This window comes from Rattus norvegicus, chromosome 18 (assembly GCF_036323735.1).
Source record: "Rattus norvegicus strain BN/NHsdMcwi chromosome 18, GRCr8, whole genome shotgun sequence".
NCBI lineage: Eukaryota > Metazoa > Chordata > Mammalia > Rodentia > Muridae > Rattus > Rattus norvegicus.
This window is the reverse complement of record NC_086036.1, coordinates 1504810-1522576: the sequence shown is the minus strand read 5'-3', so window position 1 is coordinate 1522576 and position 17767 is coordinate 1504810. Positions and strand designations below refer to the sequence as shown.

The following is a 17767-nucleotide window of genomic DNA, read 5'->3' as shown; positions in this document are numbered from 1 at the left end:
CCTAATCTATACAAGCCTTCACAGGAGCACCCAGAGGCTCGTCTCCCCCTGGTGATTCTAGATCCTGTCAAATTGGCACTATTAGTCATCAAAATCTTCATGTCTGTTTTGTAGTAGTGCTATGGTGTTCTGATTACCACACTGTGTAGTATGTTTTGAAGTTAGCCTTCTGTTTTGTTCTGTTTGTTTGAGATGGCTTTGGTTATGGTGGGTTCTTTATGGTTCCATATAGGATTGCTTTTTTATAAAGCTCTGTGAATAAGTCATTAAGATTCATTGTTTGAATTCTTTTACAATTTTATTCCTTTATTTTCCTTCACTTTTGTTTCATGTGTTTATTTTTACCTTGTGTAGCTTATTGGTTGATACCTACTTCAAAGCCTTTGTCTGATCATTTTAACACACATGTCATCTTGAAGTTTGTATCTATCTTCCCCTGGAGAATAAGACATTTTTTCCTGGTTCTTCATTTTTAGAGTGATTTTATTGTGTTTAGGACTTTTTGAATATTCATTGTTTAGGATGAGTTGTGTGAAAACTTTGAAAGTATTATCTTAAAATAATTATTGCTACTTTTGCAGACAAGCAAGTTTTAAAAATTTCCGTCTGTAGACATGGTTTCTAACCTTTCTAGGTCTTTGTCATTTTTTTTTATCTGTACAAGACTTACACCTCCACATACACTTTCAACTTACGTTGGGAGTTGGAGAGTTTGCTTGGCCCCAACTGGTGATTGGCATACAGTGAGTAGAGGTCAGAAGTGTTGTGAAACATCTTACATTGAACAGGACAGAACAGGGAGTTATTGGTCCAAAATAGCAGTGGTGTTGAGGTGGAATGACTTTATTCAGTTTTCAAAGTTCTTATAGTCTTGCCTCAGGCCTGTCTCATGTACATGTAGCTCATTGGTGACTTAGGACTTTGGGAGCCTCTTACACATTTTGGGGTCATTCTCTCTCTTCTCCAGTTCACTGTTTGCCAAGATTCTTTTCATACTCATTTATAGAGGTCTCTCTTTTCCAGTTCTATGCAGACAGATAGTTTCCTTTACAAGTTTTAGTACCCTGTACTATTGCTACTAAATTCTACAGTTCAGGGTTTTTTGTTTGTTTTTGTTTTTTGTTTTTGTTTTTGTTTTTAAGAGAAGAAAGGCCACGGGAGAAAAGAGAGAGAAAAGGTAGAAAACTCATTTTTCTATGTTTCACATGTATAGATGTTTTAAAAGCATGTATGTTAGTGTACCGTGTCTGTGGAGGCCAGAAGAGAGCACTGGATCCTTGGTACTGGAGTTATAGAAGGTTGTGAGCCACCATGTGAGTGCTGGGAATTGAACCCGGGTCTTCTGAAAGAGCAGCTAGTACTATTAACCATGAACACCATGTCTCCAGTCCTGTGCTGTTTCCTTAATTTCCAAGTCCATGCTGCAGTCTGTCCACTGTGTTCACTTTGTAAAAGCCTAAGAAGTGTTTTAACATACATTTTATCCGGTTTTGATTTGTAATTTGCAGGAGACAGAGACTACTGTCAATGTCCTCATTCTTGGTCAAAACTTGAAGTTTTATTTTGTTATTTAATCTAAAATAAAATGCCAAGGATATGTGTAGAGATTTGTAAAATTAGTATAATGAAGCTCTGGGGAGATTACACAGGCCAATAGAACTCCATCAGTAGTTGCTGGGGGAGGAAAAGGATAAGTGCTATGTATAGACAACTAACCAAGTATACTCTTAAAATAACTGACTTTAGTCAAGACACAAACATTCTAGTTATGCTATGATGTCTTGATATATTTTCTCATACTCTTCTTCAAGGGGTAGCTTTGCATAAATATCTTTCCATGGTGCCTAGGATTGTGACTCAGAAATCATTTTACTCAGAGCCCTAAGCTAGGCACTCCATGGAGTACTCTCAATGCAAAAAGTCGTGTGCTGTGAGTGAGCTTGCTGTTCCTAGCCTCCACCTCAGTTAGAACAGCCCCCATTGTAATGTGTTTTTTCACATTTGGGCTGTTATAACAACCAAGATTTGTATTGGTAAATAAAAGCATAGAATCATAAGTAAAATCACCAGTTTACAGCAAACAATATTTATTGCAATTCTCTTTGTAATTTCAGGAGAAGGTTCAATTTGGTGCTTCACCATACATTTTTTTAACATTTCTGTTCACGATTTGACAGTTTTACCCAGAAATAATTCAGTTTAAAGAATTTACCAATTTCTGATGTAAAATACCCTTTTTCACATAAAGACGGTGCCTTTCTCTTTACTGATGTAATAATATCTATACAGCATTAATATGCCTTTTGTAACGTGGTTTTATTTGAACATTTTTCAACTGTGTCACTTTTTTAGACTTAAGTTTCGCTTTAAAGGGGAGCTGTATTATTCCAGAACGTGGGAAGACAAATTTACTTTCCACAAGGGAAAATAAAAGCAAAACACAAAACAATACTATAAAATTCTGTTACTGTTGCTTGCTTAGGCTTCAAAGTCTAAGTCCAACTTTTTTTTGAGGAAAAACAAAACACATTAGTAAACACCAGACAAGAGTCAGAGGGTGTCTGCTGAGATGGCTCAGGGTAAAAGTACTTGCTGCTGAGTTCCACAGCCTGAGTCTGACTTCCAAAACCTCATGGTGGAAATGAAAACTGACTCCCACATAGTAGTTCTCTGACCTCCACACATATGCTGTAACACACACTCATCTACACATATACACACAAAATAAGTTAATTTTAAAAAGAGTGTTATATAAAATAAGTATATATCTTATAATTGATTCTGTCATATTTATGATGAGTTACAGTGGTTATTAAAATATACTTAAGAATTTCAAAATAATTAAAAGCTTATTGATACAATAGGAGATCAGCAGAATGGCTGGGTAAAAGTATTAAGCATCTGTTCCATACTATACTTCCATATAATCATGAAAAGCCCAAACCAAGCTCCCAGGTAGGGTGGCAGCAAATATACAAATACAAAATGTATAGATTAACCATAAATACCTACAGTAAGAAATATGTGTGGCCATGCTGATAAAAATCTAAGAACTATATTTTAAATTTTTGGGAGAAGATGGTATTTCACAAAACTCTGTCTAAATTAAATTATACACTTAAAACGTTTTGCTGCTCAGGACAGTATATGTCTGAAGTCCCATAGCCTCATGTGGCTGAGTCAGAAGGATCACTTCAGTCCAGGACTTTGAGGGCAGCATGAGCAACATAATAAGAACCCAGTACAGGGGGTGGGGATTTAGCTCAGTGGTAGAGCTCTTGCCTAGAAAGAGCAATGCCCTGGGTTCAGTCCTCAGCTCCGGAAAAAAGAAAGGAAAAAAAAAAAGAACCCAGTACAAAAATAAACAAACAGAATAAAACAATTGCAGCAGAAGAGGGGTGGAGTAAGATGCTCCAAGTTACTTTATAAATCATAGTTAAACGCAAATGGTTAAAATATTTTAGAAACTTTAAACAAAGAAAAGGAATAATTTTGGTTAATGACTGATCATATATATGGTAGAAGTCCTCATAAGATGATCTCATATGGGGCTGACAGATACATATACTCAATCTGTGTGAGATCCTGAGTTCAATTCTCAGCACTTAATAAATAGTCATGGTCTGGCAACATTCCTAGACATTTATAGCCATTAAGTACACTAAGTGTTTGAACAATAATTGCCTAAGGAACATACTTCTGGTGTGTGTGGGGGGGTGGGTTTGTGTGTGTGTGCGCGCGCACATGCACAGACTTTTGTGTCTAGCACTTTTACCTTCTTACCTTATTGGCCCCATTTTCTGTTTTTAAGAGCTATACGACTACACCTAGAATAGAAGAGTTTAAGAATATATATAATTTGTATCCATGTATACCAATCATTAAGAAAAGTAACGTTCAATGCTGCTAACAGAATTGTTTAGCAATTTAAAGGGCTGGAGAGATGGCTCACTGGCTAACGGTGCTTGCTGCCATGCCTGATGATTTAAATTGAATCCCCAGAACTCAGATATTAAAAGGAAGGAACCAACTTCCCAAGATGCCCTCTGATCTCTACACACATACTGTGGTGCAGTGTCCCCACACATGTATGCCACACACACACACATAAATGAACATTTTAAAATTGTTTAGCAATTAGAGAGCACACGATTTTCACTTTATATCAATATTTATTCCAATTAGACTTAAAATGAAAACACAGAGAACCAGGACATGGCAGAAGAGCAATAGAGCAGAGCGAACAAAAGAAAATAGAACTGGAGGCTGGAGAGAGAGTTCAGCAGCTAAGAGCTCTGGCTGCTCTTTTAGAGGACCTGGAACTGATTCCCAGCATTTATATGGAGCACTTACCCTCTGTAATCCCAGGCCTGGGGAATCCAATGCCCTCTTCTGAAACAATTCATTTTCTATTGCATGCATGAGACATACATAAATACATCCAGGCAAAACACCCACACACTTGAAAAGTTTGTTTGTTTGTTTGTTTGTTTTTAAAATGTAACTAAAGCCAGGTGGTGGTGCATGCCTTTAATCCCAACACTCAGGAGGCAGAGGCAGGTAAATCTCTGAATTTGAAGCCAACCTGGTCTACAGAGTGAGTTTGAGGACATCCAGGGCTACACAGAGAGATTCTATCTCCAAAAACCTTTTATAAATAAATAAAAAGGAACTAAATATATTTTAAACCTTTAGAACACAGAAGGACATTATATACATAAAAATAGGGAAACTCTAAAGAAAAAAATGACATAATGACAGAACTTTTAAAAGAAAGTATTTGGTTGTTACAAATGTTTAAAATGTAAAAAAATGGTAAAAATCTGCAATTAGTAAAAGGTTACAATGATGTATGTACATAAAAAGATACAAATGAATTTAGGAAGAAAAGTGTAAAACCAGTAGACAAATAGATGTAAAGCATAAATTAATGCATAGAAAACTAAAAATCCTGGGCTGGTGGGATGGCTCAGTGGGTGAGAGCATTTGCTAAGGACCTGGATTCAGTTCTTAGTACCTACATGATGGCTCACCATCATCTGTAACTCCAGGCCGAAGGAAATCAATGCTCAATTCTGACTTCACTGGGCACTAGGCATGCACATGATGTACATACATATCGTTTTAATACATGTAAGAGAAATCTAAAACTTTTTAAAAAGTCAATAAGCATGGGAAAACTCAGCTTCAACATCAAAATTAAAGGTATATAAATAAATTAAAACAAACTCAAATATAACGAGCCAGCCGGTGCCAGGACAAGAATAAAAGGCACAAAAATGTTAATAGTGGCATTGTATGCTTGTATTAGCATTTTGAGAAAGAACTTAGCAAAACAACATTCCCAAAAAGTGTTAAACTATTCTGAACTGATCACTTCTAAGGAAAAATCTCTAAAGAATAAAACAAAATAAAACTACCTTTATATATAGAGAAGTATATAACAGCCAATAGGATGATGGTTAAATAAAGATTCATAATTGTCTGTAATGGAATATTATGCAAGATATACAAGCTGAGAAAAACAGTATATAAGAATTATATATGCAGCATGTAAAATAAACAAATGTTTGCACAGAGGAAAAAGATCAAAAGATATACTGCAGGCATATCCATGGTGATTTTTGTTCTATTCTTACTTTCTATATCTTCCAAAATATTAAAAAATGTAAAAAAATATTTTTATAATCAAAAGAAACATGATTACTGCTTTTAAAAATGTTAGGTATGTTGGGACTGAAGGAATGGCTCAGTGTTTAGGAGCACTGGGTGTTCTTCTAGAGGATCAGATTCAATTCCCAGCACTGGCATGGCAGCTCACAACTGTCTGTAACTCCAGTTCCAAGGGTTCTGACATCCTCACATAGGCAAACATATGTACAAAACACTGATGCACATTAAATAAGTAAATAAGTAAATGAATGAATAAATAAATATTCTAGCTATGCTCTAAGGAACATATGAAGCAACAAAGACAAGGCCACATAAATCAAATGTATAAATTCAACAAATAAAATATTTATATTATATGCAAATTTAAAAGTCAAAGGACAAAAATCATGTTTACAAATAAAGTATACATAAAATAAAAATTGGGCATGGTAAAACTATCAGAGTAAGGAGGATCAGGAAAGTTACATAAGAACTTTGAGTCCAGATTATCTACATTAGAACTATTTAAAAAAAAAAAAAGGTGGGTGGGAGTATAAATAATCCATGACTCTTCTAGCTACAGAGATTTCCAGGAGATCACTGAATGGTGAGAATGGAATGTCAAAAACATTCTTGAGTTTCTAGGTCCTTAGAAGGGCTTAGAAGTGGGACTGATGCATGATAAAGAATTGGGATTCATGTCAAGGAGAGGCTCCAAGGCCTGACACTATTACTGAAGCTATGGTGTGCTTGCAGACAGGAGCCTGGCATGGCTGTCCTCTGAGAGGCTCAACAAGCAGCTGAAAGAGTCAGATGCAGATACTTAATACCCAACCAATAGACAGAAGCCAGGGACCCCTGTGGTTGAATTAGAAAAAAAACTGGAAGACGCTGAGGAGGAGGGCAACCCCATAGGAAGACCAGCAGTCTCAACTAACTGGGATTCCGAGATCTCTCAGACCAACAGGCAGTGTACACCAGCTGATATGAGGCCCCTGACACATTTCCAGCAGAGGACTGCCTGTTCTGGCCTCAGTGAGAGAAGATGCACCTAACCCTCAAGAGACATGAGGGCCCAGGGAGTGGGGTGGTCTGATGGGGTAGTGGGTGGTGGGGACATGCTCTTGGAGATGGGGTAGGAGGTATGAGATGAGGAACAGTCAGAGGGTGAACCGGGATGGTGATAATGACTGAACTGTAAAAAAAAATAATAATAATAACAATAATAATAATAATAATAATTTCTAAAAAATGATAAAAGCTAAGTAAATAGTGGACGAGAGCTGATCATCTACCCAATGAAGAACCTTAAAGAGAAAGATGTAAAAAATCTGAAAAGCAGTGGTTCAGAAAGCAGCCTTAGCCCTGGAATTCAGGGGAGTACTGTTTTCAGGCAGGAGGGGGAAAATCTAGATTGGAGACTTGGAAAAAAAAATAGGAGGGCATGTAGCCAACTGTGTGTGTTATTATCACCGCCCTGACCTGGGTTTCCCTCTCTTACTATGGTCACAAATAGACCATCTCAGAATGTTCACAAATACAAAATCCTCTACTTTTGGCATTTGCATTCTTGGGGGTGTGGTAGCAGTGAGGTCTCCAAGACAGCAATGACATAAAGCAGGGGAGTAATTAGTTTACAGAAATCTCTTTCCTTCTATTTCTCCATTCTATTTCTAAGGTCAATGCAAGTATGTTTGCAGTTGAATGGAATAGAAGCTTCTAAGAAATACAAAACAGATGTTAGAGGAGAGCATTTTAGGGTGAGTCAGGAGAAGTGTAAGGGCACTGTGTCCTCACAGCCTGCTATATCTTTTCTTGTTGTGATCTTGACAGATTCCCAAATTCCCAAGTCTGCCTAGGCAGGACCAAGGCTGTAGTAAATCTAAAAATGTTAAACTATATTTATTCCCAAGCCCTAATGTTTCTAATGGAAAGAAAACTCTTTCCCTCCCTCCCTCCCTCTCTCCCTCCTTCCCTCTCCCTCCCTCTCTTTCCCTCTCTTCCTCTCTTCCTCTGTCTCTCTGTCTGTCTCTGTCTCTGTGTGTCTGTCTATCTGTCTGTCTCTGTCTCTCTCTCAGCTGATCTCAAAAGAAATACTCTTTAAAAAAGGAACATTTTCTTCCTGATTCACTTGTCTGACCTAGAAAAACATGTAAAAATAAATGGGGGGTAAATATTAATCATGCAAAACTAACCTCTTGAAACAGAATGGACTCTAAATTCTCATAACTTTCTGTTTACTAAAGTTCTTTAGAATCTAGGAAAGTTGTACATTTTAAAAAATATGATGCCCTTTGGAAAACTGCATTAACAATAGTAAGTATCATACTTTCCTGGATGTGGCCTAAAGTTTCTATAGGAACTTAGCTATATCACATTCTTACTACATTTATGGCATGCATTTTTGGGATAGTATGTAATTTATGAAACTGACATACAATTGATGTTCAATTAATAGTATGTATCTATTTTATGTGAATTTTATGTGTTCTGGAAATACCATAAAATGATTAAAATTGAGGAAATGTAAAAATATAGCTAAGGGGATAGGGAGATGACTTGGCAGTTAAGAGTACTTGCTGTTCTTACAAGGGACCTGGACTCAATTCCCAGCACCCACATGTTAGCTCACAATTGTGTATAACTCAAGTTCCAGGAAATCTGATGCCCTCCCTCTTCTGGCCTCCATGGGTACCAGGCATACACGGAACTCATGTATATGCAGGCACATATTCATACATATAAAATAAAAATAAATAAACCCTTTAGAAGTATAAGTAAAATGTATTTCTGTAGGAAAGAAGCAACTTAATAATTATTTAAACAATCTGGAAGTGTTTCTTGCGCTTACATGTTCATGTTTGTGAGGGTGCATGCCTGTACAGATGTTTATGAAGGTCAAAGGTCAAATACTGGTACAGTTACTTGTGATCCATCCACCTTGTTCTTGAGACAGGGTTTCTCACTAGCCTGGAATTTACTGCTTAGGCCAGACTCATGCAGCAAGCCCCAAGGACCAGACTTTTCATTTCCCCAGCACAAGGACTACAAACGACACCATGTTCAGCTTTTGTTTTTTTGGGTTTTTTTTTGTTTTTTTTTTTTTGTTTTTTTGTTTTTTGGCTTTTTTAAAATCCCAATGTGGGTTCTGGGGGTTGAAATCAGGTCCATAGCAAGCATTTTACCAATTGAGTTATTTCTCCAACCCTGAATTCCTTAATTTGTTTGAAAACATTTAGGGATTTTTTGTACAGTTCTCTTGGAAATAAAAGATATATCATGCATCAATCTGTAATTTCTTTAAATGCCCCACAATAGATATCTTGTATAGCCAATATTTTAAAAGTATATACTGTTTCCAGTTTCTCTTCTTCATATTTACTTGTGAATAAAACTTTTTTCCTGGGATACAGTATTTTGTTTTCTTTTTGTGAGGAACTACACCAAAACAGTAGATCAAAGCAAGAATCATCCTATTAGTTTATGATTCTGAAGTATAAGCAATACTTGAGGAATCAGCCAGCTTCTTATTCCCTGTCTCATCAAAAGCTGAGGTCAGCAGGTACCTAAGTATTTGAGAGGTTAAGGAAGGAAGGCTGCAAATTTAAGTGTAGCCTGAGCTGTATAAAAGGCCTGAGCTGGGGGAAGGGAGCTGGACTTCTGGAACGGGCCAAGGCTGAGTTACGTGATCTTAAAGTCTGATGGATTCTCAGGTGCCTTCCATGTGACCTCTTCTGGTGTTCAATAAGCTTGGGGTTTTTTTGTGCCATGGTGATTTCAGTTTAGCACAACTTCCCAGAGCACAAATCTGGTAATTGCCAGATACTCTCAAAACATAGGCCTGGCATAGTGCCTACGTTGCACCCTACTGGTAAAAGCCTCAGCCTGGCTTCAGTGTGGATGGGAGCTCCATTAGAGTATTTCAGGAGACATAGGTCACAGGAAGTCAATTTTGGAGGCTACCTCTCATAACATCCCCCCCCCCACCGCCAAATCCTTACAAAAGAAATTCTATAAACATTTGACCAAGTATATTTTCTACCAAATAACAAGTAAGAGGAATGTGCATGTAAATTGTTTCACTCTATTGAAGTCTACACCCCAATCCAATTTCCCTACGATCTCTTCCAACAACTCCTCATCCCAATTCTTCCAGTGCTGTAGTTTCCTCACTGGAGGTTGGAGAATGAGTCTCATCTAAATGAAAAATTTCCAGAGGTCTGAATCCATAAGTCCAAAAAAAAAATATGTGACCAACTTTAGACTGTATGTTTGAACAGAATTACCAAGTTTATAATCTTTAATTTCTGACTAAGAACATTAAAAAAATTCTTCCCAGGAGTGGCAAGACACATGTTTAGCATATTGAGGTCCCAGCCTCCGGCCTGAGCAACAACAACAAACCAAAATAAAACAAACTCAAACAAGCCAGCAAATCCACAGACCATCTATGGTTATTCTTCATCCTAAAGAAAAGTTGTGTTTAATTTTCAAAACATATAAAAATTTCAGGATAAGAAACTTTTTTAACTACTTCTGTTATGTTTATGAAAACATTACACCCTTTAAAAGATTTTCTTTGTTGGACAACCTTTATGAATTTGCAAACTACCTAACACTCCATGGATGTGCCTGTTCTCCTTGCACCCAGGTCACCTGCCTCTCGTCACTTCAGTTGTAGTCATATGTGCTAATGTGATGATTACATCTTTATTTTTCTCACTTTGCTACAAATCATGGAAACTCCAAGGGATACCACTGGTTCTTGGGCCCAGTATTTAGGAATGGTTAGCTAATCCAATATCATTAAACACTGTCAAGGCCTTCTTTACTCTGAACCTACAATATCACTTTACATCTTCCCCTAGGGATCATAATCATGTTGATCCTTCTCTTGCAAGGAATCATTTAAATCTGTTCTGATGCAAACAATCCAATGCATTTTTGGTTCTCCATTCAGATTCAACAGTGTTATAGAGTCAGCCGTTGCAAATCTTCCCAATATTACTCTGCTCCATTCTGGCTCCTTCATGATTAGTGAGCAAGTAAGCTTGTTATGATCTTGGGCACATGTTTTCCCATCTGTGGTATAGGTATATAACACACTTTGAAATTATTATATACATCTTCATTTCCACATGTATGTCTCTATGCCATGTATGTAGGGGATCTTCAGGGGCCAGAAGATATCAGATACTTCAGAGATACCTGGTGGTTGTAAGCTGCCTCAAATGGGTGCCAGGAACAAAACTCACAACTTCTAGAAGAGCAGCAAGTGCTTTTAGCTTCTGAATGATCTCTTTAGCCGTTCAAATTTTTGTTGTTTGTTTTGTTGTTGTTGTTTTGTTTTTATTTTGAGACAGGGTTCTCTATGTAGCCTTGATTGTCCCAGAACTTGCTCTGTGGACACAGCTGGCCTTGAACTTAGAGCTCCACCTGCCTCTGTGCATCCCCAGTGCTGGGATTAAAGGCACATGCCACCACTGCCTAGAACCTTTTGTTTACGTTTTAATTGGATGATATATAAAAGTCTGAAGAGTTGTGCCTAGCCCTTGGTAAGCTATTTGTATACACTTTAATAGACTAAGTTTTAATATAGAATATCATCTTCTGCTACTTTTGCTTCTAAGAGAAAAGTTAGTATATTCTATAACATTTGTACAATGGAAGCAATGAATAATAGTCATACATGGTATTAGTATTTTGTAATTGCTTTGGGGGATCTTAATATCCTTCAGAGTGATTTAAACTATAATTCTTTTGAAAAATTAGACATAATTATACAATAGAATTTTACTTTTTAAGATTTCTCTACCAGAGTTGGGGATTTAGCTCAGTGGTAGAGCGTTTGCCTAGCAACTGCAAGGCCCTGGGTTCGGTCCCCAGCTCCGAAAAAAAAGATTTCTCTTTATTTTTTTATGTGTATGTGTGTATGTCTGTGTTAGTGTATGCCTTATAAGTATGGTGCCCTAGAGGCCTAGAGGGAGTCCTGAGCCTGACCTGGGTGCTAGGAACCAAACACTGGTACTCTCCCAGAACAGCAAGCACTCTTTAACCATTAAGTCATTTCTCTAACTCTCCTGTCTCTAATAGAATTTTAAAGATGTCATGGTTCTGTTATACTTGGACACTTTTTAATGTAGAAATAAATTTAGCTTGGTGTCAGGGCATTCACCTGTAGTTTGGGTTATTTAGGAGACTTGACCTGTCAAAAACAAACATCTACTGTTAGAATATAAGTAATGGCATGTTACAATAGTCAGAGTAGCCTTGTAAGTAAATAAAGTACATATATACACTTCACATACACTGCACGTAACATTGTCAACTGCTTATCTTTATTGGTGTCTTGTTGTCTTAACTATCTGTACTTTTTCATGTGTTTCCAAATGGAAAACAGCATAATATTCAGTTCTCTGAGGGGGAAAAAAACCCAAAAACCCCAAGAATACCTAAAAATGGTAATAAAATAAAGGACAAGCAGTGTTTAGGAAATTTATTTCAGGGAAACTGCCAGATTATTTTAAGCCCTATGCTTAAAAATAAATCTAATTCACATGACTGACTTAAAATACTGGGCCAAGAAAAGTCACTGCAAAAGCATTTAATGAAATACCTGAAGTTTGTCCCTGTTTTTTATTTTGGCCATGACTTTCTGTGAAGACTTACTTCCTAACTTGATTTACACAGTGGACTTTATAGCTAAACATTTCTTGTATCTAATAAAATGAAGAAGTAAAAAATTTCCAACAATGTATTGTTTCCCTAATTGGTCCCCTTGCTGATGTATTGTTCAGATGCTATGCATTGCTATTTCAATATCGGGACATTTGTTTTATCTGTAGTATTTTTCAGTGTGCAGTGAAACATATCCACATGTCAACCAGAAATCTTTCATTTGACCTATGATGAAACCCAAGGGTTGATTAGAAACAAATACAGGTTGGACTCCGCAGAAGGCAGGGAAAAACATAATCAGAAACCTTTTTCAGCCTGTCTCCCTACATTAAGTGAAAAACTGAATTAGGAAATGCCCATTATTTTCATATCCTTCTTTATTTGTAATAAAAAAAAACCCTCTTTTTAAAGTTTTACTAAATGCCCTGCAGTTGTGCATCTTAAAGACAGGACAAAACTACAAGTTGCTGTGAGAAACGAATAGAAATAGCTTACAAACATCGATTTTCCTATGACTTTTCCCCCTTTAATTAAACTGCATTTGACTTCTATTGATTCTGTCTTCCAGAATCAACATTTTAAGGCTCCCCTGACACACAGGGTTTGGGAACACTGAATGCATGGTGATTTTCCCACTGAATCTGCGTGGTGGGCATCAAGGAGAGCCCACCAGAATGCTCCGGAAAAATCCAAACTCCACTGGTGCTGAATAACTTTCAGGTACCGTCAGAAGCAAAGCACCCTCCTAGCCCGCAAAAAGTATCTATCAGTGATAACAAGCGCCTTCTTTTCCTGTCAGAAGTCTCCCGACCAGAGGCCCAATGGAAGCAAATCTGGGGCGCCTGCCAGCTCAGCCACCAGAGGCTGGGAAACGTTCCCTCCTCCCTGTCCTCCACTGGGTTTCCGACTTCTCTTCGCCCTCCGCCTGCCAGGCCCCGCCCGTGTCCGGCTCCGCCTCTCTCCCCTCCTTCCTGTCGCGACCCGGCCAGCCCCGCCCTGGCGGGCGTCTGCGTGCGCGTGCGCGAGCGCGAGGCCCGCTCGCTCCCCTTCCGAACGCCCGCGCCGCGCATGCGCACTGCGCGCCGGCGGTCCCCGTTTGTTTGAACAGGAAGGCGGACATATTAGTCCCTCTGAGCCCTCCTCGCCCCACCCCCCAGGCATTCGCCTCCGCGACTCGCCCTTTTCCCAGCTCGGACCGCGGCCCCTCCCAGAAGCTCCCGCATCAGCAGCCGCACGGACCCTCTGGTCGCCTTCCTCATCGGCCCGCTCCAGCTAGTCTTCCTCTGAGACTCCCTCGGGCCACCGACCTCACCCTGCCCGGCCGGACACCGTAACCCCAGCAGCGACCGGATAAAATGGGAGAGTGAGCCTGTTCTGTGGAAACCAGCTCTTGGCCGAGGATAAATCAGTGCGTCTTACCGGGCCGAGTGGAACCCGGGATGCAGGGCTAGACAGCCGCTAGCGCCTTAGAGCGGAGCGGGGCCGGCCCGGGGCCCAGGCGGCAGCTGGCGCAGCTCCTCACCCGCCCTTCGCTTTCGCCTTTCCTCTTCGCCCTCCCTGGCTGCCCCGAGGGAGTCTCCACCCTGCTGCGCTCCCTCTTCCCGCCGCTGCCCTTCTCTGGACTGGGCCCCGCCATGGCGAAGGCAGCCGGGGCCCGCTAGGCTGAGGTGCCTCGCCGGAGCGACCGGGCTGCTGGCGACGGCGCTGTCGGCTGTCGCGAGGGGCTGCCGGGTGGGATGCGACTTTGGGTGTCCGAGCGGCTGCGGGTCGCTGTCACCCCCAGCCTGGGGTCTAGAGAGCAGAGGTCCCCTCAGTGAGGGGAAGGAGGGGGAACCGGGCGCACCTGGTGACCCCGAGGTTCCGGCTCCTCTGCCCCGCGGCTACAAACCCACCGCGGAGGAAGTTGGTTGAACTTGCTTTCCGCTGCGGGTACGAAGGTATCGTCACAAGTAGCAGCATCATGTCGACTGGGGACAGTTTTGAGACTCGGTTTGAAAAAATCGACAACCTGCTGCGGGATCCCAAATCGGAAGTGAATTCAGATTGTTTGCTGGTGAGTGCTGCTGTTTTCTCTGGGTTGCCTTGGGTTGCTGTTTGCAGTCTAGTTAACTGCAACGAGTCTCAGGTGTGCATAGTCATCTTGGGAAGATGCCAGATTTCTCTTTTGCAAGAATTTTAGAGCGCCAGTAAATCTGTTGTTCACCCCCTCCCCTTTTTTAGCAATTTCAGTGATTCTCTGCTACCTACTCTGAAATTCTGGTTTTGATTCAGCTCGTCAGTCCACCGAGCATACCTAGAAAGTAAGATCGCAGCCTTTGTATCAGAAGGTTAACACGTCAAAGTTTATATTGTGTAGTTTGTTAAAAGACGGTCTTAGCATTAACCTCGCCGATTAGTTGGACAGTATTATTGAAAAATGTACTTTCTATTTATAGAATTAGGGAATTTATACTTGGACATGATAATGGAAAATTGATATTGAGGAAGTGATTTTTAAGATAAAAATTTTAGGTGTCTTGAGGCTAAAGAAACTGTTGAACGTTAAATGCAAACACCTACGACAACTAATCTTAGGCCAACACAAGTTTGGTGGCTTTTAAAACACTGTTAGTAAATATATTTCACATATATTAAGAATCGTTTTTTGTTGTTGGTGGTGGTGCTGGTGGTGGTGGTGGTGGTGGTGGTGGTGGTGGTGTGTGTGTGTGTGTGTGTGTATGGTAGTAAACTAATTATTGCCACTTTAAAAACATTCTAAAGTTTTTAGGTCACAAAAAGCCAAAATCCTACCATAAAAATTACCCAGTTGTTGATAGCAAAAAGAATTATTTGTAAACAATAGGCATTTGAGTACTGCCAATACAGTTATCAACGTAATTTCTCCGTTTACTACTAACTGAAAATTGTATACTAATATTTTTAGTTTTTAAACAATCACAAGATCTCAAATCATGTTTCAGTGTCTATCTGGACATGGAGATTTTAGAGAATTAGCGTTGTATACTCAATAGTTTGGAGATTTAAGAATAATGCCATTCAGAGAGAGAACATTGTAAAATTTTATACTGAATCAGGAAATTTTGTAGATTAAAATTAGTGTGTATTTCAGTTATTCTAAAGTATATTCAACTATTCTATACTTTTAATGTGTAAGGTTTCTCATTAAAGCTTTCAGAATTCCTCTAAACATACTTAACTATACATTGCTAATGTCCATGTCTGATGTAATTCTATAAGTTGTTCTTAGGTTTATTATTGTTATTAGTGGTCCTGACAGTTGAACCCAGCACATGTGAGGCATGCACTCCACCATCGATCTGCTCATCCTATTTTACTTTTCTGCTCCTCAGGTTAGGAAGGAGATTATAGGAAGGGCTTCGGAGCTTTCTTTTTTATTGCTAGTTTTCTCTCGTTACAGTATCATCAGTAGGAACCCGAGGAGAGTACAAAGGAAATAAATGCACAGTACATGGGCTCTTTAGAAAGAGTTGAATCTGCATAGGAAAACATTTTTATATACATGTGCAGAAACAAAGTAAGCAGTTTACAGATTGAGAAAACAACTGATTAATTCTAAATGATTATTCAGTATTTTTCAATCAATCATCTGTCTATATAATGGAAACTGAAGGGGAAAAAATTGCTGTGAGTTGAGAGTGCCAGAGTGTGCTTTATGATGAATTGGCTACTGAATTGAGGATAACAGATAGAGGGTGGATGGGCATCCATGAATGACCGTGACATATTTAGAAAAACAAGATAAAGTTGGGAGGATAGAGTTAGATTTGGAGAATTAATTAAGTGTAATTAGCTATCACAGAGTGAATGAAGATTAATCCAGTAGTTCTATGTAAGATAAGTTTGTATGGAAAAAGACTGGGAATAAGTGAGATTGGAGAATTTTCAGATTAACATAACAGTCCTCACTCAATTGGAGCCCTGAGCTAGGACATGACAATGAAGAAGGAAGAATTGATGGAACATGATTGAGTTGAAAGAACCCAGGGGTACTAGTCCAGTGACTCCAAAAATATTGAGCCTGAGTTCTATATATTAAAAATGGTGAAAATAATCAAGTTTGGGAATTGCTTGAGAATAGACCTACTGATATATTTTAAATTTGCTATATTTGCAAGATAGTGGTATAAGTGTGGAGAAATTGCCTGTAGACTATTGTAGATGTGGAATTAGACTTAAAATAGCAAGTAATGACTTGGAAATCATGTCTATAGAGTACAAATTGTAACTGATATAATGATAAGGGATAACCTAGAGAGAGATGAGATGATAAGGGTGGTAGATGAAGGTTGAATAAAGAGTCAAAGAAGCAACTTACTCAAGGTCTTCAGTGTTAAGGTAGCCAGGTACTAGGAGCACAAGACTTTAAAGGAACATTCAGAGAATGAATTTGATTACTTTTTCTGTTTTCATCTTATAATCTTGATTGTTTGAAAATTCCATTATCGAAAGTGACCATTGAAATTTTACTATCAGGTCACTGTGAACTTGACAGATTGGAATTTTCTTTGGAAACGATTCTGCTTTCCAGTTTTATAATGTCTAGCATGAATTTTCTTTGTACAATATTTTATGTTTATCATTGAGCATTCATTCATTCATTCACTCACTCATTCCTTTATTCTACTATCCATAGTGACTTATCAGATCCCTACACTTTCCTTTTGTGTTTGTGTAGAGTTGGACCTGTTTTAGATTGGAGGTTAATACTCCTTTCACCTCCATTGCCTCTCTAGCTTTGTATTTATGTGTGCCATGTGCATATAGGTGCAATCAGAGGCCAGAAGAAGGATGTCAGATCCCTTGGTTCCTGTGAGTCACCCATTTGAGTACTGAGAACTGAACTCATGTCCTCTGTAAGAGCTGAAAGAGCTCTTAGCAGCCCTCCAGCCTCTATCTAGATTTTTTTTTACCCTTGTTGACTGATTTCTGATTTAGCTGATACTTAATGTTCATAATATTTGCCACATTGAGTACTTGCCATTCTAGTCTTTTTAAATCTCATTATTAATATGTTGTGAGATTGTTTGCTTCTAGATCCATTCTTCAGTAATGAAAGGTTTCAAACTAACGTATTTAAATCTAATTTTACTCAGAAAACACTTTTTTTTTTTTGGTCTGGGGCAGTAATAATGCTATCAGTTTTACTTGGAAGAAACACTAATAAGTGGCTGTCCAACCATTTCTTCAAGAGCATGACTTTTTTCTTCTCTTCTTTTTTCTTTCAGTTTTCTTCTATCTGGGGAAGTGTAAGATATGTAGGTTGATGATGGGGAAGGAAACCGTATTACTTAAACAGAATATGAAAGGCAAATGTAAAGTGAAAGTTTAGATGCTGATTTTCATTTTTTTCCCCATGAAATTCTTTTTTTCTGTATTTTTAACTAGTACCTTCCCCATAGTTTCATTGCAGATTTGT

General features: G+C 38.8%; 1 protein-coding gene across 3 annotated transcripts in view; it reads left to right on the top strand.

Moving 5' to 3' along the window:
• Positions 1-13358: 13358 nt before the first annotated feature.
• Positions 13359-17767, top strand: part of Rock1 (Rho-associated coiled-coil containing protein kinase 1) — a 121859-nt gene continuing 117450 nt past the window's right edge. For 2 of the 3 annotated variants that reach the window (NR_171200.1, NM_001389239.1), the window contains exon 1: positions 13430-14383. Coding sequence is in view for 2 of the 3 variants with exons in the window: in NM_001389239.1 (NP_001376168.1) it covers positions 14291-14383 (93 nt within the window). In the remaining variant the exon portion in view is untranslated. Of the gene's footprint in view, positions 14384-17767 lie in introns of all 3 variants that reach the window. The other variant, XM_006254401.5, reaches the window with a different exon arrangement.